The 22,807-nt window shown below is 52.5% G+C and overlaps 2 protein-coding genes across 14 annotated transcripts; both read left to right on the top strand.

Annotated features, from left to right (window-relative positions):
• The first annotated feature begins 741 nt into the window (after positions 1-741).
• Positions 742-12,321, top strand: LOC142026284 (C-type lectin domain family 2 member A-like). Of its 9 annotated transcripts, none has more exons than XR_012648795.1 (9): positions 742-804; positions 4,072-4,299; positions 7,629-7,721; positions 8,763-8,819; positions 9,260-9,352; positions 9,455-9,639; positions 9,745-9,848; positions 10,180-11,201; positions 11,300-12,321. XR_012648795.1 is itself a non-coding variant. In XM_075019257.1 (9 exons), exons 3-8 carry the CDS (start codon positions 7,697-7,699, stop codon positions 10,334-10,336), a joined length of 621 nt encoding a protein of 206 aa, XP_074875358.1. In that variant the 5' UTR covers positions 742-804; positions 4,072-4,299; positions 7,629-7,696; the 3' UTR covers positions 10,337-10,382; positions 12,019-12,321. The 9 variants fall into 9 exon arrangements, 8 of the variants coding, with proteins under 8 accessions (XP_074875358.1, XP_074875352.1, XP_074875360.1 ...); XM_075019257.1 differs by having other exon boundaries at positions 10,180-10,382; positions 12,019-12,321; XM_075019251.1 differs by having other exon boundaries at positions 10,180-12,321.
• An 896-nt stretch (positions 12,322-13,217) lies between these two features.
• On the top strand, positions 13,218-22,602 carry ZNF692 (zinc finger protein 692). 5 transcript variants are annotated; one of them, XM_075019105.1, is made up of 12 exons: positions 13,218-13,274; positions 14,200-14,396; positions 14,507-14,538; positions 14,926-15,348; positions 15,875-16,082; positions 16,268-16,414; positions 16,841-16,969; positions 20,009-20,071; positions 20,361-20,439; positions 20,880-20,994; positions 21,307-21,406; positions 21,878-22,602. In XM_075019105.1, exons 2-12 carry the CDS (start codon positions 14,209-14,211, stop codon positions 22,314-22,316), a joined length of 1,923 nt encoding a protein of 640 aa, XP_074875206.1. In that variant the 5' UTR covers positions 13,218-13,274; positions 14,200-14,208; the 3' UTR covers positions 22,317-22,602. The 5 variants fall into 5 exon arrangements, with proteins under 5 accessions (XP_074875206.1, XP_074875210.1, XP_074875205.1 ...); XM_075019109.1 differs by lacking the exon at positions 13,218-13,274 and adding an exon at positions 13,336-13,378 and having other exon boundaries at positions 16,034-16,082; XM_075019104.1 differs by lacking the exon at positions 13,218-13,274 and adding an exon at positions 13,336-13,378.
• The last annotated feature ends 205 nt before the right edge of the window (positions 22,603-22,807 follow it).

Genomic DNA, 22,807 nt, shown 5'->3' with positions numbered 1-22,807 from the left:
TGCACCAGTGAAGAAAGAAGAAGCAGGAGAAGGCGGAGACTTACAAGAAAGGGGTACATGAAATGTATATAAGGAATGTAACTGTAACATAAAGTTGCGAGCTTGTGGCGGAGCATTGCCTCCCCGGCCGCCCAGCGCTGTTTTGCTCTCTTATCGCTTGCTAATAAATTCGATTTTTTTATCCAACACAAATTGGCTCCTCCAATTTGTCACAAGCGTTTATAACAAGCTAAATTATCTACAAGGATGAGAACAAAGGCAGGAGTTCTTATCTTTTCTGGCCCTATCGATTCAAGCAAGGTCTCTACTTGTGCCTTCTTAACAAGATCGTAAATACATCAAACATTTAATTAAGTTTTGTGATTGTTCATGGTTCCTTCTTGCTCATCGCTCCCAACTACCAGTCTCTGACAGGCTTAATCCTTGAGGAACACCAGTCTTTGGTATGTAAAGTTACAGAGAGACAATGATTAAGCAATTAGCAGTTTGTTCTCTATATCAAGCCCACATACAAAGCAGGGAATCACCCCTAGTAATACGTAAAGACAGTCACACATTAACAAACATTAACTAAACATCAACAAACGGCGGGGCGAAACCGCACAACATGAGGCCCCGCGAGGGGTGGGACACAGGGAGGCGTGTGCGGAAGGGGCGGCCCGGTGCTCTCTCTGCGATTGGCTGTCTGCCCCGCCACTCCTGGGCCTTGCGCGCTGATTGGTGACGGCGGAGGGCGGGCCCCATCCCGACTCTCCTCAGAGCGAGCCGGGGCGTGTGATGGCGGCGGGACCGGCCGGAGCGCAGGTGGGGACCGGGGTCGGCTCTGCCCGGGGTCGGCTCTGCCCGGGGTCGGCCCCTCGCTGCGGGGCCGGCCCCTCGCTGCGGGGCCGAGGGGGCCCTGCGGGGCTGGGGGGGCTGTTCTCGCCTCGTCCGTCCGTCCGTCTGTTGCCGAAAAACTCGGAATAAAGAACTTATCAACACCAATTTAGTGTAGATAAGCAGACACTTCTTTATTAACGGCCGGGTGCGCGGGTGAGTCCTCTCACGAACCACGCACACCTGAACACCAAAATCATAGACCTTATATTGGACTTACTCATACATATTCATTAGATTTCCGGGAAATATTATGCATATTCAGTCATTAGCATATGTTAATGTCCTTCACGCAGGCGCATTGAAGGTCTCTGGTATGCTTCTAGAGTCCTCTGGTGGTCTTTCATAGTCTTCCTCACTTGTCCGCTTCTTGACCTTCTTTAGGTGATTCTGCGCAGCTTGGCCCCTGGCACGTAACTAACTGTTTCTTGGCAGATAACTACAAGTTGCTTCATTCGACTCTTCTCAGTTCCCATTAATTTGAAATTCTGACATCTTATACATTCTTCTAGGTTATAATATACTCCTACCTTAAGCTTGTTATCTGAGTTCGAAATTCCTACTAAATGATTTTAACCAATTCCTCCGGCCTTGGTACAGGGCTATACAGAGGATTTCACAACAGCTGTTGGTTAAATGTGTAAAATGCAATAGATATATAATCTTTGCTAAAATATTTCTTATAATTCTGTATTCCTATTAAAATTGAATATGATTAATTCTAACTAATAAATCAATAACAAATCAGTAACACGTCGGCTTCCCAGGAGGGGAACGTCATGCCCAGTATAGAAACTGGGGGGAGTGGGGAGCGGGGGGATCGCCGCCTGGGGACTAACTGGGCATCGGGTTGGCAGGTGGTGAGCAGTTGCACTGTGTATCACTTGTATATTCCAATCCTTTTATCATTACTATTGTCATTTTATTAGTGTTATCATTATTATGAGTTTCTTCTTTCTGTTCTATTAAACTGTTCTTGTCTTGACCCACGAGTTCTGCTTCTTTTCCCGATTCTCTCCCCCATCCCACTGGGTGGGGTAGAAGGGTGTGAGCGGCTGCGTGGTGCTTAATTGCTGGCTGGGGTTAAACCACGACCCCCCCGGGGTCTTGTTCCGGGAAGGGACCGAGGGGCAGCGGGGGAGACGGGTGCGGATGCTCGTGGACGGTGCTCGAAGGAGCATTGCCAAGGCAGAGGGGAAGCGCGGTGGTGGGCGTCTCGGGATGAAAAGGAGAAAACAAGCGGCAGGAGGATGAGAAGGAAACCCAAACCCCCAGCAAGGGAGCTCGCAGCTCGCTCCCGTCCCTGCTGCCTGGAACCAGCCGCCTGAACTGGGCTGCTTGAGGATGGCTGGACTGGGAGCGCTGGGAAGGGGCTGTCTGCAGCAGCCCTGATGCCCACCCTTCACGTTGCCATGCTGTCGTTGCTCCGGCAGGGGATGCAGTGAGGTTTCTTCACCCACCATCCAGATTGAGTTTGTCCCTATCGCCTACGGCTGCTTCTGGGGCTTCTGCAGCAGCATCTTTGCGGGGCGGGGAGAATCAGTATTTGGGCAGCTCTGAGAGCCCCCATCCACAGCTTTGCACAAGCAAACGCACCCCTGCGTAGTTTCATGCGCATCCTCGAGCTGCTCCTCCTGCCTGCAGCACCTCCTCTCGACAGCTCACTCCGCTGAAATCGGAATGTTGCTGGAAAGAACTGCCGTAGGGGAGAGAAACCACCATCTTCCATCAGGTACTAACCATCGCCTCTGCCATTCCCCAGCTCTTCTTCCTCCTACTTGTCCTTTTCTTTCAGTTATGATGGAGGGGAGGAAAAATCTGGCATGTTGAGCCCAGAAATAGTTCTGTCCGCTGCATTTGTTACCCAGCGCTGGCTGTGATAGACGGCAGCAGCAGCCTTGGCCCTGTGTTTGTTCTGTTTTTTTTTTTTTTAAACGTTTGAAAGGCTCTGTTCCTTTTATAGAGCAAGTGTGGAAGAGGCCCTGGCCAGGGAGCTGGCAAGTGTGTCTTTATGGAAAAGGCTGATGGGATTAGTCACTGTGCTGGTTTCAGCTGGGATAGAGTTAATTTTTTTTCTAGTAGCTGGTATAGTGCTATGTTTTGGGTTCAGTCTGAGAAGAATGTTGATAACACTGATGTTTTCTATTGTTGCTGAGTAATATTTAGACCAAGACAAGGACTTTTCAGCTTCTCATGCCCAGCCAGCAAGAAGGCTGGAGGGGCACAAGAAGTTGGGAGGGGACACAAACATGACAGATGACCCAAACTGGCCAAAGGGATATTCCATACCGTGTGAAGTCATGCCCAGTATATAAACTGGGCAGGGTGGGGCTGGGAGGGATTGCTGCCTGGGAATACACAGGGTGTTGGTCAGCGGGTGGTGAGCAATTGCATCGTGCATCACTTGTGTATTCCAATTCTTTTATTATTGTCATTGTATTATTGTTATTATTATTTTCTTCCATTCTGTTCTATTAAACTGTTCTGATCTCAACCCACGAGTTTTACTTTTTTTTCCCCCCGATTCTCTCCCCCATCCCACTGGGTGTTGGGGGGGAGGAATGAGTGAGCAGCTGTGTGGTGCTTATTTACCGCCTGGGGTTAAACAGCAGCAGTCAGCTCTAAACCAGCCACGTCACCCTGGCAGGTGAAGGTGCTGATGGTGGGCAGTGTCAGCAGAGGCACTGGGGAGTTTTTGACCTGATGCCATCCCTGTCACCCACCCTCCCCTGGGTTTTTGTTTTTCTTGATGGAATTTACAGAAGCAGCTGGTTTAATCAAAAAAGGAATGTGAGTGGATGGGACTCGTTTAAGGATGGTACAAAAAGCTGGGAGAGAGGGAAAGGGGGAGATGTGTCTCTGCCTCCATCCCCACTTTTGCCACCCAGGTTGGGGGACACAGAGGTACAAGGGCTGGAGCAGCTTCCACCTCCCTGGCACCCTTATGGGTGCTGGAGGGGTTAGAGGGAGGTCAGCAGTGGTAAATACTGCAATAATTAAGTTGCCTTTGAGCTGGTTTGTGTTGATGGTGCTGGGGGTGGACTGTTTGCTCTGGGTTTTATTTTCATGCGTGACTCTTCCGAGGCAACTGTGAAGGCTCACCTGCTGATCTGCCCTTGCCGAGTGTTTATTTCTTTATTTTTTTGGCTGGAGAGTGTATAGAAAGCTTTATGTTCTCTCTGTATTTCTCTGTAGGAGACAAGACACAGGGAGCTCTCAAGAGATTCTCAGCCCATCCCCACCCCGAGGACCCCCTGTGCGGAGCAATCCGAGGATGCCAACCTGCCTCCACCCACTGCCAGGGCAATGCCGCGTCTCAGCGTGGGCTGAAAAGCCTTGAGCCGGTTGGTAACGGAGCCGGGAGAGCTGAAATTGGTGGGCTCCCAGACGCTTGCACCCACCGCCTTTCCCTTGGACCAGGCGGTGAGTTATGTGGGGTAAAAGTCCCAAGGAAAGGGGGTAGGAGGGCGTTGCGTGTTGGGAGGTTTGGGCTGGACCTGGGTGAAGCAAGTTTAGACTTGCGCCTGCTTCTTAATTCCAGAGACTGTTGTACCAAATCCAAGGGAAAGTGGAATTCATGACCAGGGAAACTGTCTGTTAAGTTGCTGAAATAATTTGTTACTGCTGCTCAAGCTTGTGTTTTTATCTGGTCCCATCCCTTGGTGTGGTCCATTACATCATGGAAAAGCTGAGTGAGCTTTTGCAGGTCCCTAATGATCACGCTAGCTGTGAAAACAGAGCAGAGAAACCACTGTTGATGCTGTACCTCAAAAACATCCAACCTGGAGGTGTCTTGGAAGCACCAGTGGGTTGCAGCTTTGCTCTGATTCTGCAAGTCCTGGCAGAGCCTGGCTGGGGTTTGGGATGCAGCCACTGCCCCATGTCCCCATCTGGCTTTGGTGGGTGGAGGAGGGAGTAAGATTAACTCAAAAAAAAAAAACAAAACAAAACGAGGAACTCTGATAAGGTGGTTCCTAAGGCAACAGTACTGGTCAGAAGAAGGAGTGATTTACCATGGAAAGGGTGGGTTTCAGCAGCTGCTTGGTATCGGATATTAGACGCCTCTGTTTCCAGTACTACAGGTAGGCTATAAATTTGGGGTTCAGGAGCAGAGAGTATCCCTGCATGTGTTTAAATCCCTCGCCTGGATGGAGTCTGTGGGCATGAGGAGGGGGGAAACCTGCAGATTTTCTTCTGCCACGGAGAAAAAAATGTGCAGTGGAATTGGTTGTTTAGCAGGAACTTACCTGTCCTCTCCCAGCACCTCCTGGAAGCTGGAAACCCCAAGTTCAGCAGCAGCTTCCCCTCGAGTGTGGACTTAGGAAGCAGGCGTAGAAAAGCCCATTTTCCTTCGAGCACGCAGAGGGTGAGTTGGGAGCCTGCAGAGATGAGCGCTGGGGCTGCCTCACAAAGCCCCGCAGAAGGGAACCTCCTACCTTCGTTTGGGGGCAAGTTTGTTTTTTTTTTTTTCCACCCTCTAGCATCTTCCCCTTCGGCACTCTGCTCCCTTCTCCCCTGGGACTCCCACTCCAGCTCAATCCAGGCTGTGGGTCCCATGTTGGGGTCCTGGTGACCCCAGGGTGTCTTCTTGCAGTGACACCTCGCTGTGTCCCCTCTTGCCTAGGGTCCCCCTGCCAATAAAACGTGGGTTTTTTTTCTCTTTTGCAGCAGTATTTGGGTCTTGTCAGGGCATGAGGGATTCAGTCCTGTTTGCTGCATGAATTCCTCGCTCCTTGGGTGCTAGACAAAAGCGCCTTTAATTTATTTCAAGCACGTGCTGCTTGCAAAGGCATTACTTCTCCGGGCAGCAATGTTTCCCCCTACCAAGGCCATGAACTAGAACAATGTTCGCCTGTAATATTTTTGACATGCTTTTTGGGACACAAAAATCCTTTATTTCTCACAAGCCCAGTGTATTTGGGAGTATTTTCTGATGATCAAGTTTCTCTGTTGTTCCCCACTTGGTGTCTTTTTTCTTCCTCTTCCTCCATCACCTGCTGTTTTACTCCAGAATGCACCAAGCTGCAGCCTAGGGCAGGAGTAATTTGGTTTTGCCTGTTGGGGACAGCAGCAAAATGCTCCATCAGTTAAACCCTATTCAAAATCAAGTGTTTGGGGAGAAAAAAGATTTCCTTTTGAATCTTACTTTTGCAAACACACAAAGGTTGTTCTTCCCTGGAAAATTGCTGCAAATTGGAAGGTTCAAAGTGCAGGTACCGGTAATGTAATTTGTATTTACAGTGCTGATATTAAACAGGAACACCAGCTGTGCATCTGATGTCAGGGTTGTATATGTAGTTTTACTAAACATAGAAGTTCTTTGTTACAGGAGCTGCAGCTCTTGGTGACTTCAAGGGCTTGTTGGCAACAGCACCTGCAGGTTTTTCTGTTTTGCGTTAATGGGTTCTTGGTCTGTTTTTTCTGAGGTATTTCTTGTAAATGTGAATGTTCTACAAAGAGCTCCTGCAGGACCACTTTTGCTTCTCCGAGTCAGACCTGAATCTGTTCATGTGTTGCCATGGGCTTTGAGAAAAGGTGGCATCCATGGAAAGGTCAAAACCCAAAAGAAATTAGAAAACCAGTTTGTAAGAACAAAGTAGGAAAATATGCTGTTGTGGGAGGTTTTGAGAAGCAATAACTCAGAGTGAATGCAGGCTGGGATGTGGAAAAAGGAGTGTATTGGCTTCGCATGGCAAGGTTTTGGTAGCGGGGGTGGGTTACAGGGGTGGCTTCTGCAAGAAGCTGCTGGAAGCGTCCCCTGTGTCCAACAGAGCCCATACCAGCTGGCTCTAAGACGGACCTGCTGCCAGCCAAGGAGGAGCCAATCAGCGATAGTGGTAGCGCCTCTGTGATAACATTTTTAAGAAGGAAAAATGTTGCTGGGACAGACAGAAACGGCAGCCGGAGAGAGTGAGAACCTGTAAGAGAAACAGCCCTGCAGACCCCCAGCTCAGTGAAGAAGGAGGGGGAGGAGATGCTCCAGGCGCCGGAGCAGAGATTCCCCTGCAGCCTGTGGTGATGAAGACCATGGTGAGGCAGGCTGTCCCCCTGCAGCCCATGGAGGTCCATGGTGGAGCATATATCCACCTGCAGCCTGGGAAGGACCCCACACCAGAGCAGGGGGATGCCCGAAAGAGGCTGTGACCCCATGGGAAGCCCGCACTGGAGCAGGTTCCTGGCAGGACCTGCGGATCTGTGGAGAGAGGAGCCCACACTGGAGCAGGTTTTCTGGCAGGACTTGTGACCCCGTGGGGGGACCCACGCTGGAGCAGTGTTCTCCTGAAGGACTGCACACTGTGGAAAGGACCCATGCTGGAGCAGTTCGTGAAGAACTGCAGCCCGTGGGAAGGACCCACGTTGGAGAAGTTCGTGGAGGACTGTCTCCCGTGGGAGGGACCCCACGCTGGAGCAAGGGAAGAGTGTGATGAGCCCTCCCCCTGAGGCGGATGAAGCGGCAGAAAATAACGTGTGATGACCGTAAAACCCATCCCCGTCCCCCTGTGCCACTGGGGGGGGTTTGTTAGAGAAATCCAGGAGTGAAGTTGTGCCCGGGAAGAAGGGAGGGGTGGAGGGAAGGTGTTCTGAGATTTGGTTTTATTTCTCATTACCTTACTCTGGTTGATTTCTAATAAATTGAGTTAATTTTCCCCAAACTGAGTCTGTTTTTCCCGTAACGGTAACTGGTGAATGATCTCTCCTGTCCTTATCTTGACCCACAAGCTCTTTGTTATATTTTTCTCTCCCCTATCCAGCTGAGGAGGGGGAGTGATAGAACAGCTTTGGTGGACACCTGGCGTCCAGCAAGGGTCAACCCACCACAATGGCAGAAGCTCTTCAGGATGCAGGTACGTCAGCACCATCCCCTTTCCCAGAGGCTTTAAGAGCAAATGGTGGGGATATGGAGGGGGCGTTTCTGGCTTTGGGCTGCGGGACGTGGCTCAGATGGGTTTGAAGGGTCACCCAGCACCATGGGGGCTGACCTGAGGGTCCTGGAGCGGAGACTGGAGCTGACAACACCTTGGAGTTGAAGAAGTGGGGCAGTAATTGAGATGACACCTCTTCAGGGTAATCAGAGCTGGCAGAAGCCAATAAAATGAAGGCTGGCTTGCAAAAACAAAGCAAATCCTGTTTTTTTGAAGGCTGAAATCTTGTTTCCCTTCCTGCCATGCATGTAAACCAGATGAAGGGGTGTCCTAGTTTCAGATGGGATAGAGTTAATTTTTTTCCTAGTAGCTGGTATGTTTGGGTTCACAATAAGAAGAATGTTGATAACACACTGATGTTTTCTGCTTTTGCGAAGTAATGTTTAGATAAAACCAAGGATTTTTCAGCTTCTCCTGCCCAGCCAGCAGGAGGGCTGGAGAGGCACAAGAAGTTGGGATGGGACACAGCTGGGACAGCTGAGCCAAACTGACCAAAGGGATATTCCATAGCATGTGATGTCATGCCAATATAGAAACTGGGGGGAGTTGGGCTGGGGGGATCGCTGCTTGGGAACTAATGGGACATCGGTCAGAGGGTGGTGAGTAATTGCACTGTGCATCACTTATTTATTCCAGCCCTTCTATTATTATTGTAATTTTATTATTGTTATTATTATAACTATTTTCTTCCTTTCTGTTCTATTTAACTGTTCTTATCTCAACCCACAAGTTTTAGTTTTTATTTCCCCGATTCTCTCCCCCATCCCACTGTTGGGGAGGGGGTAAATGAGTGAGCAGCTGCGTGGTGCTTATTTACCAGCTGGGGTTAAACCACAACAAGGGGGAATGCTGCTTTGACTGTCCTGGGAGAAAAGTATCCAGGGTCAGGCCTGTCCTACTGAAGAACTTCACAGCATTAGTGGTAACTCACTTCATTTGCACAGGCTTCTTGCTTTTGTACAGGTGAAGAGTCGAGTGCTGTAATGATGCCATCGCAGCAGAGAGTGGAGGAAGGGACCAGTAAGCACCAGTCTTGTTTTGAGGATGTTGTTTCGGAGGTCGTGGCTGTGCTTAGCATGATGTGGGGAGCTAAAATGTAGTTAAAATAGCTGGGGTGAGGAGGGTGCAAGAAAGTTAAAGCTGTCTGCAAGCTGCAGGAGGCACAGGGCAGCCCAAGCTGTGGGTCCTGGGGATGGTGCCCATCTCTCCTGGTTGACGGGGTATGGAGAGGATGCAATGAGGTTAGGGAGCCCTAAAAATCCTTGGAGGCTGATGAAAGCACTGGGATGCACCCCCTGACCTGAGCCTGCACCCCACTGTGGCCCTCCCATGTGCTTTGTGGCTGTATCTAGAGGTGTTGAAGGCACCCGTGGGGGGAATACAAGAGCTGCAGGGAGCTTGGGGTGCTCTTTGTGCCGTGGGTTTGCCGGCTGTGCCTCTTCCACGCAGTTTGTCCCCAGGTTTTAGCCTCAAGTGCATTAAAGACAAAAAGGTCCCCATCGGGGTCACTGTGGTCATAGCAGCGTTGCTTCTCACCATAATTGCGCTGGCGGGTAAGTATCTGGAGGTGGAGGTGCCCACCACCAAAGTCCTCTCCTCCCCTGGAGAAAATCCAGTGGTGTGAGTTAACCAGGATGTGTTCTGCTTATTTCCAGCTAAGAAATGCCCGTCCTGTCCATCCTGTTCCTCTCCTGTCCTTTCCAGCTGCCTGGGAAATGGGATCGGGTACAGGGAGAAGTGCTTTTACTTTGTGGAGGATGAAACGGACTGGAACAGGAGTCAGATCTCTTGCCTTTCTCTCAGAGCCCATTTGGCCAGCATCGACACCCAGGAGGAGCTGGTAAATGAGAAATCCCTGAGGCAGTGGTGTGTCAGTGGCTTTTGGGAAGCAGATTTGGGATTCTCCTGGAGGGTGTTGCATGAATGCTTGCTTCCCCCCCTCTAGCATTTCCTCTTGCGGTATGGGAGTTCCTTGCACTACTGGATCGGTCTCCACAGGGAAGGCTCCGGACCTTGGAAATGGTCCAACGGATCTCTCTTCAGCAACTGGTACGTCCCCTCTTCTTCTGGAGAACATAACCATGGCCTGGGCTGAGATGGATCAGGCAAGAAGACAAATATCATAGATATATAAAAAATAAATTTAACGAGGGCATCCCTAGATCACCCCCCCCTTGGGACCAAGCAACTGAAAATATTCCCTCCTTTGGGGACTGGGAGGCAGTTTTTGTTCTGCATGGGGCAGGTTGTTTTCTGGGGAGGGGTGGTCCCTGCTCCTTGCAGTGCTGTTAGCCCACATGGGAGATGCTCAGCCGCTGACCTGCAGCTGACAGCAACCCCTTTGCTTCCCTTTGAGTTTTCCTTCTGCTGTTTGGTGCAGGTTTGAGGTCCGGGGCAAGGGCCAATGTGCCTATGTCAATGCTGACGGGATCAGCAGCGACTGGTGCTCCCAGATGAAATACTTTGTCTGCAGCCACCTGCAAAAGCACCCCAGTGGGATTCAGAAGGATTCGGAAATCATTCTGAATTTCACCTGAAATTTTCCTCGTCTGCAGAGAAGATCAACCCTGGAGCCTGGGACAGGTTGGCACGCTGACACCAAAAAGCCTGTGGAAGAAACTCTCTAACTCATTTTGGAGTTTTAGAAAGCAGGCATTCTTTATTGTAGCACTGGATGCACGGGGGATAGTTCCACCTAGCGTTCATGCCACAGCTGTAGCACTAACAGGTTATATAGAATAACTAATTGCATATTAGTCAGATTAGTATACATATACATAAAAATGATTTCAACTGATTATCTTAGTACTGCCTACATCCGATCATGCGCAATGAAGGATCCATTTGAGTCAAAGGGCTGCTTTTGCGACCACCCACCCATTTGAAGTTCTTGTTGGCTGTCCTTGAAGTCTTTATTTTTGTCCTTGTTCTTTGATCTTGAAGCTGAAGGCAGTTTCAATCACATGTGGTCAGATTCAACATTGTTTTCATCTAGCTTACAGGAACATCTAGTCATAAGAGCAAAGAACTGCAAAACTTATGAGTACCTACCTCTACTAGTTAACTGCTTGGCTATACTTTTGTCTATTGTTTCAATCATAGTGTTAGTATAAGATTTCTAATAATTATTTGCCAAATCCCACTTTTATAGTCACCTAGCAGCAAACCAGTTTCCATAGAAGGTACAAAATATTAAAACCAGCAAAATATTTAGTCATACCATACATAATGTATGGAAATATGCTATCAATGCTGGCCTCGCCCCCCGCCCTCTCCCCCATCTAGGGTTTCATAAGGGAAATTGTGCCGAAACCCACCAGCTATTTCTGGATCGGCCTCTCTATCCCCCCACGGCAGGAAGGGCTGGACGTGGCTGAACGGCTCCTGCTTGGACCAGAGCCGGTGAGCACTGTGGGGAGGGGTGAGGGTCAGGATCGGCACCTCCACCATCACCCAAGGGACCCTCGTGCCCTGACACGGGCTCCCTCCTGCCCCTGCAGGTTCCAGCTGAGCCCCCGGGATGAAGGCAGAAGCTGTGGGGTGGTCAGGGAGGACAGGATCAGCTCCGACAGCTGCAGCGCGGGGTTGCAGTGGATCTGCCGGAAAGAAGGCATGCAGCTCTGAGCGGGGACACCGAGCTGGGCTGTGGCTGGGAGGGACAGGCCAGGATCAGGCCCTCCTTGGGGGAATATGGGAGGCAGCACTGGCGTTGTTGTGCGCAGATGAATAATGACATTAGCTGGGCTCCCTATGGTGTTTTCAAGCAGGTTTGCTGACAGGCAGGGCTGGAAGGAGCATCCTTCTGTATCGGACCAATCTGCGTGTGCGTGTACACTCTTGCGCACGCTGTACCTGTCCCTTTGTGCCCGGCAGCACTTGCCCCTGGACCTGCCTCACCCTTCCACGGCTCTGGGGTACACAGGGCCTCATCCTGATACAAGATGCTTTACATCTTCTGTTGCGAGAGGAACAGAGTGGCCTTGTTATCCTGAGTAGTGGTGGATAAGAAAACCTGTATGTTGCAAAATGGGTAAGATAGCAGAGGAAATTGCTTTTGGTCGACCTTGCAGTTCCCTGGGAAGATGAGAACCATAGGCCTTTTTAGATAATTCAGCTTAAAAGCGTCAATGTGGCTTGTGGTAAAAGAATGAAAATCAGGAAAAGTGTTAGAGTTACTAATGAACATTCTTTAGGATAACTTGTATCAAAACTTTTAAAGTGTCCCACTGCACAGAATCACCACAAGAGGGTGAATTAGCGGACAAGTGAGGAAGACTATCGAAGACCACCAGAGGGCCCCTGAAGACCACCAAAGGTCTCGAGTGCACCGGCGGCAAGGACATTTACATATATTAATGAGTTCCTGGTATTTAGTTGACTATGTTAATTATTTCCAGGGAAAATCATGAATATGTATATCCATTTTGTATCTAATCTCAACTGCTGAAAGAATTGGCATACACGATAGGCGGAGCGATCCCCCGCGCACCCAGTGCTGCAATAAAGAACGCCTGCTTTCTAAAACTCCAACATTGAGTCTCAGAGAGTTTCTGAAGTACCGGCTTACAGTAACAATCCAACCCCCTGGGGAGCTGCTTGTGGGCTTTCTGCCTGTGCCAGCGTCCCCCTCGATCTTCCTCCCGGACCATCCCCGTCCTCAGGTCGTGCTTTCACCCCAGGCACACCAAAACTCAGCCAAGAAGTGGCTCGTGCCGGGATGGGACTGAGGGGCAGCGGGGGAGACGGGTGCGGATGCTCGTGGCACAGTGTTCGAAGGAGCATTGTCAAGGCAGAGGGGAAGCGCGGTGGTGGGAGTCTCGGGATAAAAAGGAGAAAACAAACCGGGGGTAGGAGAAAGAAACCCAAACCCCCAGCAAGGGGCTCGCCGCGAGGCAGTGCCCATCCCGGAGCTCAAGGAGGGCCCGTTTTTTGGAGCAGAGGAGGGGGCTGTGGGGACAGCTGCAGCTCTGAGGTGCAGCTGCCACCTCCGGGGTGATGGGGGAGATGGAAGAGCCTCTCCCTATCGCCGAAACCCCCCGAAACGGGTTTTCCCCAGCTGAAAGCGAGCTGCGAAGCTCGGTGGGACTGCCCCGTGGGCTGGCGCTGCCTCCCGTCCCTCCTGCCTGGAACTGGGCGCCTTGAGGATGGCTGGACTGGGAGCGCGGGGAAGGGGCTGCCTGCAGCAGCCCTGATGCCCACCCTTCCACGCTGCCACGGCTCTCTCAGGGGCCTGGGGGGGGGTGACACCGAGGGGATCCCAAGGGTCGTCGCGTCTCTCCCCCTCTCCAAAGCCGAGAAGGCCCCTGCCTCGGTTTCCCATGATGCACCGCGCCCCGGGACTACAGCTCCCGTCAGCCCCCGCGCCAGGGACGCCTTCCCCCGCGCCCTCTGGCGGGCGAGGGCGGCGCAGTGCGCATGCGCCGCCGCGGGGAGGCGGAGGCGGGCCCTCCGCCATCTTGTCCCGGTCCCTGAGCAGTGAGCCATTGGGGGGGGGGGGGGGGTCCTTTGGCTCTTAAAGGGGGCACGGCCCCGGGGTGGGGCCACCTCGGGTTGAGATGGAGCGCGGCCCGGCGGAGGAGGTTCGCCGGCGGGGCGGGTTGGCTTCGGCGGGGACGGCGGTAGCGGGGCCGGAGCCTCGGCCCTTCTCTTCCTGTCGGGTTTCTCTTCCCCGCCGCAGGGCCCGCTTTAAGGCCCGGCGGCGGGAACGGGGCCGCGGCGGGGGTGGGGGGGGGGAAGGGGGGGGAGCGGGGGGGGGGGTCCTCGGGGGAGAAATGGCGGGAAGGCGGGAGGCGGGGTTATGGAGAGAGAGGGGCGGGGTTTTACGGAGGAAGGGGCGGGTCTTGAGGATGAGGGGGAGGAGTCAGCGGAAAGGGCGGGGAGGGGTCAAGCGGAGGCGTGGCTGTGGGGGGATGGGCGTGGCTGAGTGGGCGAGGCACGCTGTTCGGGGCTCGGAGGGGTGGAGCTAAGGCGTGGGGGCGGGGCCTAGAGGGGGAGGCGGGGCTTCAGCTGGCTTCGGGGGGGCAGCGGGGCTTCCCCCCCCCCCTCGCCCAGGTCTCCCACCCTGTGGCCCCCCCAGTGCTGGGCCACCCCCGTGTCGTCCCCCATCTCCACGTCCCCTGTCATCCCCCCCATGCAGCCAGGCCACCCCCATGGCCCCCCCAACCCCCCCCTTGGAGCTGCGCCGTCCCCATGTGTCCGTCCCCCGTGTCCCTGTGTTCTCCCTGATCCCCCCCCCCCGACACCACCCCCCCATGGAAGCTGGGCCATCTCCACATCCCCCTCCCATGTCCCCATGTCCTCATCTCCCCCCCCCCCCCCCAGACCACCCCATGGAGCCTGGCCACCCCAGGATCCCTCGTGACCATCCCCTTGTGTTGTCATGTCCCCCCCCCACCCCCAGACCCCCCCCATGGAGTCGGGCCACCCGGGCCGGCAGCGGGCCCCCGATTGCATCCGACGACAGAAGCGACGGGAGCTGGACGCCCGCCGCAGCAAGTGCCGCATCCGCATCGGGGGGCACCTGGAGCGCTGGTGTCGCCTCAAGGAGCAGCTCGGCTTCGCCCTGCACTCCCAGTTGGCCCAGTTCCTCCTCGACAGGTCAGTGAGGGGGTGGCGTGTGCTGCAAAACTCTTAAAAAACCCTTCAAAACCCTTGGGATGGGGAAATGAATGGTTTAAGCTTGCTCACTCTCCCTCTTCCCACCACAGGTACAGCTCCCACGGCTGCATCTGGAGCCCAGGTTGGTGCCTCCCACCCCAAATCCATGTTGGCATTGATTATTTTGGGTGCAAAAGAGGTTTACGGTGAAGAGAGAAGATTCCTGTTGCATTGAGTGCTTGGGTGCTGGAGAATTGCTCCCTGGGTTTGGCTGCGTTGGGGTTGTTGGCATCCCCAGCTCTTTTTTTTGGGGGGGGAGCTATCTGAGTTTTTGGGGGTTGCTAAAAAAGAGGAGCTCTTAATATGGTGGAAACATCAGAGCGTGCGTGAGATGGTAGGAAAGGTGAAGGGAAACCCTTGCAGACATCCCACCCGCCCTACGCTGGTTTTACACGATGGAGAACAACCAAAAAGCCGAAGTTTGGAGCCAGTTCTCACCAATTTGTCTGGTTTTTTGTACCTTCACCAGGCGAGCCGGAGCCCAACCTTCTCCATGCCGATGCCCTGCAGCGCCTGGTCGTCCTGTCCCACGGTCATGGCCAAGAGTGCGGTTTCGTCCCTGACGTGAAGCCCCCGGCCCCAGGCAGCACGTCCCAGCTGGTGTGGGAGTGCGTGGCTGGGCACAGCTTCTCCTGGGGTGTCCCTGGGGCGGCAGGGGACCGTACCCCCACAGCCGGCCATCATGGAGAGGAACAACAGGAGGACTCGGGGTGCAGCTCCCCACCGGCCGCCGGCCGCCGGCGCTCGCTCCGGCAAGCAGGGCTGGCTGCTGAGTCCGGCTCTGGGAAGGGCAAAGCCAAACCAGAGGGAGCAGCTCAATTGCCCGTCAGTGACGGGGACCGGACGGAAGAGCCAGGAGCTCGTTGTGATGACAGTGATGATGGCAACGCAGGTGAGCTCCTCTGTGTCCCCTTCTCCACCCTCATTTCTCCATTGGCTTCTTGATTCCCCATCTTCAGCCCTTCTCCCAGTGCCAGGGGCATATCAGCCACCTTCCCACTGGGATCAGATGTTGCCCCAACCCCATTGCTTCCCTCTTGCTCCAGATTTGACAGCACCATCACATAAAACAAATCTCTGGGCCTTTGCTGGAAAAACAGATACAGGAGTCTCCTACTGGGCTTGTTCCTACCACAAAAGAAGTATCTTCTCTCTCTTTCCTTTCCCTTGGAAAAGCAGAGCTGGGGGGCCTCGGGTTCATTACAGGCATTGAGCAGAAGACCTTGCTGAGCCCGTGCAGATGCAGCTCTCAGCAGTTTCCAAGAGCCACAGCTCCTGTCGTTTACCCAGACTGAAAACCAGGGAGAAAAATCTCCTTTTTTTTCTATACAGTGCCTTGTAGTAGCTACTTGAGAAGAGGTCGAGCTTCTTCCAGTAGAGTATTTTGAAGTAACTTGGCCCTCATTTCTTCTGGTCAGTGGGATGGCACCGTGCAGGTCCTTTCCAACACCTGAAGGTTTCCCAACTCTGCTGCCAGATCCACTCCCCATCCTCCTCCTCCCTCCTCTGCCTCTCCCAACATCCCAGCTCAACCAGCACCGCTTCAGCTTACCGCAACTCCTGTCGTCTCCTTGCAGCTTCCCAGGTGCCAGCGGAGACGGGGATTGTGGCAAAAGATCACGGGAGGTGAGTGGTGGCATGCATGAGTCTTCCCCCAGTGTATAACTGGGCTTTGTGGAGCTGAAGGTCAAGTTTGGACCCATCCATTTCATCCCTTGTGTTCTCCAATGGGCAGCCAATGTTTTAACAAAGACCTTCCATGATTAAAACCCATTCTGGCAGAGTTGACTTTGATTGTTGCATTCCTGCAGCACACTTGTCCCGGAGGAGAAGGTGGAGCAGGGGGCTGAGCACCAAGAAGAAGAGGAGGAAGAGGAGGATGAGGACTTTGCTGAGGATGATGACCTCGCCTACACCGATGATCTGCGTGATGAGAATTACCACCCATCTCTGGACAGGTGAGGAGCATTTAGAGCTGCTGGGAAGGAGCCCACAGACTGGGACCACATGAGAGCCAGTCCACAGGCTCCCAGTCACGCTGTCCCAGTCTAGACGGGTATCGCACTGGAAGGGTTTCAGACCTTACATCTCTACCACCTTCTTATCTTGCTACACCTGACCCTAGCGGAGATGGGAGGAAATGGGAATAACGTCCTCATATCACCTAAATAAGGTGCTTCTGAGCTCAAAAGGGCATAGCCTTTTGGGGAGGCACTTTCTTTCACTGTATCTCTGCCTGGGTCTTTGCCACGTCCGACCAAGTCCAACCATGTCCATCTGCATCCAACCAATGTCCTGCCATGTCCAACCTTATCCAACCAATGTCCTGCCACATCCAACCATCTAAACCACCTTGCCTATCCCATGTCTGTCTTCTCCCCCAGTGAATCTGAGCTGCAGCGACGACAAAGCCAGACCAAAGCTCGTAAGAAATCTGTAAAGGAGGAGCAGCCCCCAAATGAGCCAAACCTGACCAACTCCAGCCCGTCAGAGGAGAAGGGTGGACGAGTCAAGTGAGTCACAATGGCCGCAGCGGTGTGGTGATGTTGGGGATGAGCATTGGGGTTGCCTGTCTTGGGGCATCCATCTCTCCATGGCCACTGAACGAGCGTTTTGGGGCATGTTGGAGATGCTGCTGCTTTCCATGCTGAGAAACCAGATGGAAACCATCCGACCCAACAATAAATGATGTTTGAGCTCTGGGCAGGACAGAAGGCACGTGTCCCCGAGGTGGTTTAATCCTTCTCCTCGTGGTGCCGCTGTCTGCAGGGCAGAGCTGCGTTGCCAGGCCTTGTTGGGTGTTGGAGCTTGCAACGGGGGGGTCTGGCATGTGGATCTTGGTACTGAGGGGCCTTAATGAGTCACCATTTCATCTGCTGTGTCTCTCATGGAGCTGGTCCCCATGCTCAGGTGGCCGGGGAGCAAGGATATGCTGCTTGGGCAGGGCTTGAAGACCCCTTAAACCATCACCGTGGTGGGTGTTGAAGCCCTTCTTTCACATATATAAAGCCTCCAAGCAGCCTGGAGGTTTACAGCAGCAAAAAATCCATATGTTCCACCCCCTGCATAAGCACAGAGACTCCTGTCTCTACCTATAGATACGGGACTTCTCCAGCAGCCAGAGCAGCTCTATACAGCTGTCGTGGTTTAACCCCAGTCAGCAACTAAGCACCACGCAGCCGCTCACTCACTCCCCCCCATCCAGTGGGATGGGGGAGAAAATTGGGAAAAAGAAGTAAAAGTCGTGGGTTGAGATAAGAACAGCTTAATAGAACAGAAAAGAAGAAACTAATAATGATAATGATAACACTAATAAAATTACAACAGTAGTAATAAAAGGATTGGAATGTACAAATAATGCACAGGGCAATTGCTCACCACCTGCCAACCAACACCCAGCTAGTCCCCGAGCGGCGATCCCCCCCCACACTCCCCAGTTCCTAAACTAGATGGGACGTCCCATGGTATGGAATATTCCTTTGGCCAGTTTGGGTCAGGTGCCCTGGCTGTGTCCTGTGCCAACTTCTTGTGCCCCTCCAGCTTTCTCGCTGGCTGGGCAGGAGAAGCTGAAAAATCCTTGACTTTAGTCTAAACACTACTTAGCAACAACTGAAAACATCAGTGTTATCAACATTCTTTGCATACTGAACTCAAAACATAGCACCGTACCAGCTACTAGGAAGACAGTTAACTCTATCCTAGCTGAAACCAGGACAACAGCCTAGCTGTATTGCCCAGCAGCTCAAGCCCATGGGGAGAGGTGAGTAGCGACCGCAGCGCTCCCAACCTCAAGTGTTGGTCAAGGGACAGCTTGGTAATGACCATGGTTATTTAATTTGTAAGCACTCTTTACCACTGCCTGTTTGAGGCTGAGGGGTAGGTTTTAATCTCTCCTTCCCAGCCACGTGGGCTCAAAATTCATTTTTCTGTTCTAAATAAGCTCAAATCATCACTCACTTATTTGCTGGGTCTTTATGCAAAAGTATTAAATAGAGGTTGGTTTCAATGCTGAAACATGAGGATGATCCACGCATTGCCTCTTGGGTCTGACACACAAGGAGATGTCACCTTGCTGGATTTTCTTACACTTTGAATACAAGGGTGTAAAAACCCCCTTTTTCATTGGAGTTAGCTGGAGTGACCACGTAACACCGCCTTCTAATGCATCTTGCCTTCGTGTGTCCTATGGAAGATGGGACTGGCAGCAAAACGCATGCCCCAAAACTCATCATGTAAGTATCGTGCTGCTCCATTGAGGCTTTTATTGATTTGCTTTTTCACTTTGACATGGTATTGCCACTTCTTTTCGGTGCTAAATGCCCTTCCCGCCTCCTTGCAGCTCTGAAACTGCCTTGCAGCTCGCTGGAAGAACAAACACCCTCCTGGAGACCCAGTCCCAGCAAAGGAAAATGTGACGGTAAATCTGGCATTTCCTTTTCTCCTCTCCCTGCCCACCGCTGTACATGTAGCACTGGGGGGACACCAGGCTCTCAAATTCAGTTTGAGGGTGGAAAGGTTTGGGTTAGGTCAAGGTAGTCCTAGTTAAGGCCAAAAGTGAATTAAAAGAGGGACTTTTTTCACACCCCTCTGGCATTTTTTGGATGCTGCACACTTTCCATTCAAAACCCTGGTGTTCAGACCTCCAAAAGTACACCAGTGCCTAAAGATGCACCTGGAGATTTGCAAAAGTGGCTGACAAAAGCGGTTGTTGACTTTCCTCGGCAACCAGTGTAGTCTTGGAGCTTTTACCCCCCCTCTCCAAAGCCCTGCCTAAACTTTTTAAGTTGTTAGTGCCCTTTTGAAGGCTGAGCTTTTGGTTACAGAGATCCTATTTACCAGCCTGTGATTAATTCCCACCTCCCCGCCCTTTTTGTCACAGCAACTGGAAGAATAGAGATAAAATACTATTTTATCAGCAAAAGAGAGCACCTCCAGCCTTCAGTGTGTTCATCCTCTTCTCACTTCCCAAAGCTAATGCCATCATGAGCTGATAAAACGTTTTTAAGAGATTGTGGACAAAGATGACCAGCCCCTATTTTCATTTAGTGCTGAGGATGTGGTCTGGCATCGTCATCTATTAACAATCTTTTTATTTCTCCCCCCCACAAAAGCACGCCTGTTTTTTTTAACGCATCTTTCTTTATTTCAGGGTGTCAGCCAGAAATAGCTGCTGTTTCCAAGGAGCTGTGGATCAATTATAGATCAAACCTGTGAAGTGAACACAGCGAGGCTGGCGTGAGGTTGACAGCAATCTTAAATGTCCTGGGACATAGCCAAAGCCATGTGAAAGACTTTTTGTAATGAGTAATAAAGAATACATTCCTATTTATAATGTCTGAAAGGTGCATTTGTTAATGTCGTTTCCTGCTCCAATGGGGAGAAATACTGAATTCCCAAAATGGGAGAAATAAAAGAGAAATAGTCACCCAGAGGATGGTTTTAATGTAGTGTTTGCTTGGAAACCCATCAGCTGTGAGGCTGGAGGACCACAGCTTCTCAGCTCTGTGCCTGGGGACAAAAGCCTCACTCAAGATGTTTCTTTCTCATTGCAGCTGCAAGAGGCGAGCGCAGCCGTGCGATGAGGATGTGGCCCAGATCGGCCCAAAGAGGATCAGGTACCTGGGGCCGGTGGGGATGGGGAAGCTGCTGTGCCGTTGCCCAGACCCTTGGGAAGAAGAGAAGGTGCAGCTCAGCTGTTCCGTGGTGGGACACCCTTGGCAAGCAACACTTGCTCTGATAGGAGCCTCCTGAAGGGCTTTATTCGCTTAAATTAAGCTTTTGATGGGTGGGTAAGAGGGAAGATGGGTGAGGAGGACCTAGTGGGGTGCCAAATCCAAAAGCCACTGCTTTTTCGGCTTTCCTAGTCTCCTCACTGACGATGGTTTTCCACCTTCCCTCCTGCAGGAAGGCAGCGAAGCGTGAGATCCTCCTGTGCGACTTTGAAGGCTGTGGCAAGATCTTCTCCAACCGCCAGTACCTGAACGTGAGGGTTGGGGGCAGCCGTTGGGCTTAAATCCACCTCTCACACCCCAGGAGGTGCAGCCGAGCTGGGCACAAGCATCCCTCCCACTCCCAGTCTCTTCTGGGGCCAGCATGGGCTTTGTTGACCCACCTGATGGGTCAGGTTTTGCCTGTCCAAGCTCCGTTTTGGGCATTTTGGCTGTTGGCTTAGAGGTGGAATTGGGCAATCTGAACTGCCTGTGGCTTTCCAAAGCTGGATAATAGATTCGGGACTTGTCGGCCCCGTGTGTTCAGCAGCAGCTCAGCGTGCCCAAGGTCGCTTGAAGTTCCACCACATGCTTCAGGGAGCGAAACTGGGGGGAGGTTGTTGCTGGAAGGTGCCCTTGGGCTTTCTCCAAGTGCAGCTTCTCAGCGCTGACCTCCTGGCTTCTTACTCCCCCTTTTTTCTCCCCAAAATGACAGCACCACAAGAAGTACCAGCACGTCCACCAGAAGACCTTCACCTGCTCGGAGCCCAGCTGTGGCAAGTCCTTCAACTTCAAGAAGCACCTCAAGGAGCACGAGAAACTGCACAGTGGTGAGTTGGCCGCCTCAGTGCGGGCACGTACCCCCTATATGGATATATATCTCCCTATACCTCATCTCCTGCGCTGGTCCCACCTCTGCTGGGCTACGGCTGACCATACCCATGTCCTCACCATTCACATTTGCATCCCTGGTAGATGTTACTGCACCCGTTTGCTTTTTGCTCCCTACTGTCAAGCTCTCATTTCTCATCTCCGTTTCTGTGCTGGGAAAGCATCCTGCCTCCTAAAATACATCCCCAAAGCCCCCTGATTGCTCTTCTAGGCTGGATCAGCCCCTAATCCTTTTTTCTTCTGCCCTACAGACAAGCGGGACTATATCTGCGAGTTCTGCGCCCGTTCCTTTCGTACCAGCAGCAACTTGATCATCCACAGACGCATCCACACAGGCGAGAAACCCCTGCAGTAAGTACCGCTCCCATCAATGCAACCGCTGACTCTCTGGTTTGCGTCAGGGTTTCTCCCTGTCGCTTTTCAACCCAAATTTAGCTTCTCGGTGCGTGGCTCCATGGGAGAGCCAAGTTCCTCGCTGTGGGTAGCCAGAGGACTGGCTGTTATTTTTGCTTTGCCTAAAGCTTCCTGCCCCCGAGGCTGGCTGCGCTCTGATTCAGCAGCTTCAGGATCAGCTTCAGGGCGTGGGCTTGATTTGGAGAAGCTTAATAAGCTGGGACTTAACGAGTGTGATGCATTTCCATGCCTCAAGGGTGTGCTGAAGCCACACGGAGCTAACGCAGCAGTGGAGGGTGGTGGCTTTGCTAAACCCACATGGAATTGCAGCATCAAGATGAGGCGGGGCCAGTTCTCCCTCGTGCTTAATCCTTTGTAATACCTTTCTTTAAATTCTTTTACCTTGAATCTCGTTCTGTTTTCTCCCAGGTGTGAGATCTGCGGCTTCACCTGCCGCCAGAAAGCCTCCCTGAACTGGCACATGAAGAAACACGACGCCGACTCCTTCTACCAGTTCTCCTGCGACATCTGCGGCAAGAAGTTCGAGAAGAAAGACAACGTCACCGCCCACAAAAGCAAAAGTCACCCTGAAGTGCCCAGCGGACCCCCCCAGGCCGAGGGGGGCCAGCGGCAGACGGTGCCATCCCCACCGCCCAACTTCAGGGCAGGGACGCAGGCAGGGCTGGAGCATCCAGAGGTACCTGGAACGTTGGCCGTGGAACCCCTGGAGATGCCAGGGCTTGGGGACACCCTGGTGAGTGGTGGTGAACTGGAGAAGACCCCACCTCCCATTGAAGCCTCAACCGAATATAGCGGGCAGGATCCAGGCGTGCCCCGTGGCCAGGCGGTGGACAGCGTTGGGTCGTAGCGGGACTCGTCATCTTGTTCTTGGCCAAAAGAGGGACCAGAGAGCAGGATGGGGTAAGGTGAAACGATGCTGGACCCCGTGGCGTGTGGCAGCAGCATGTGCAGGTGCCAAAAATACAAGGGACAGGCAAGGACAGGCGCTTCCCGGGGGAAATCCCAGCTTCTCCCGAGCTCGCAGCGGTGTTGCCGTAGGTGGAGAGCCTCTCACTCGACTCCCTCGCTGCGAGGAGCGTGAGGTTGCCAAAGTCATCGGCAGGATCCTCAATAAAGACTTATTTTGTATAAAAGTGGGTTTCCCTGCTTGTGCCAGCCACCTCTGTGCCTCAGTGCTGAGTCTCTATGGAAAGCAGAGGTAGAAGAGTGAGATTTCCATGTGTGCAGCCTGCCTCAACACCCCCTCCAAAGGTTGTCTGTATTTAGCACAATAAAAAAGGGTAATTTAGGTTGGGAAGTCAACAGTAGGTGGAGGCGACTGAGGCTCTATCAGTTTTG

The sequence above is a fragment of the Buteo buteo genome, chromosome 32 (assembly GCF_964188355.1).
Source record: "Buteo buteo chromosome 32, bButBut1.hap1.1, whole genome shotgun sequence".
NCBI lineage: Eukaryota > Metazoa > Chordata > Aves > Accipitriformes > Accipitridae > Buteo > Buteo buteo.
The sequence above is the reverse complement of the archived record's forward strand: the minus strand, read 5'-3'. Positions and strand labels throughout refer to the sequence as shown.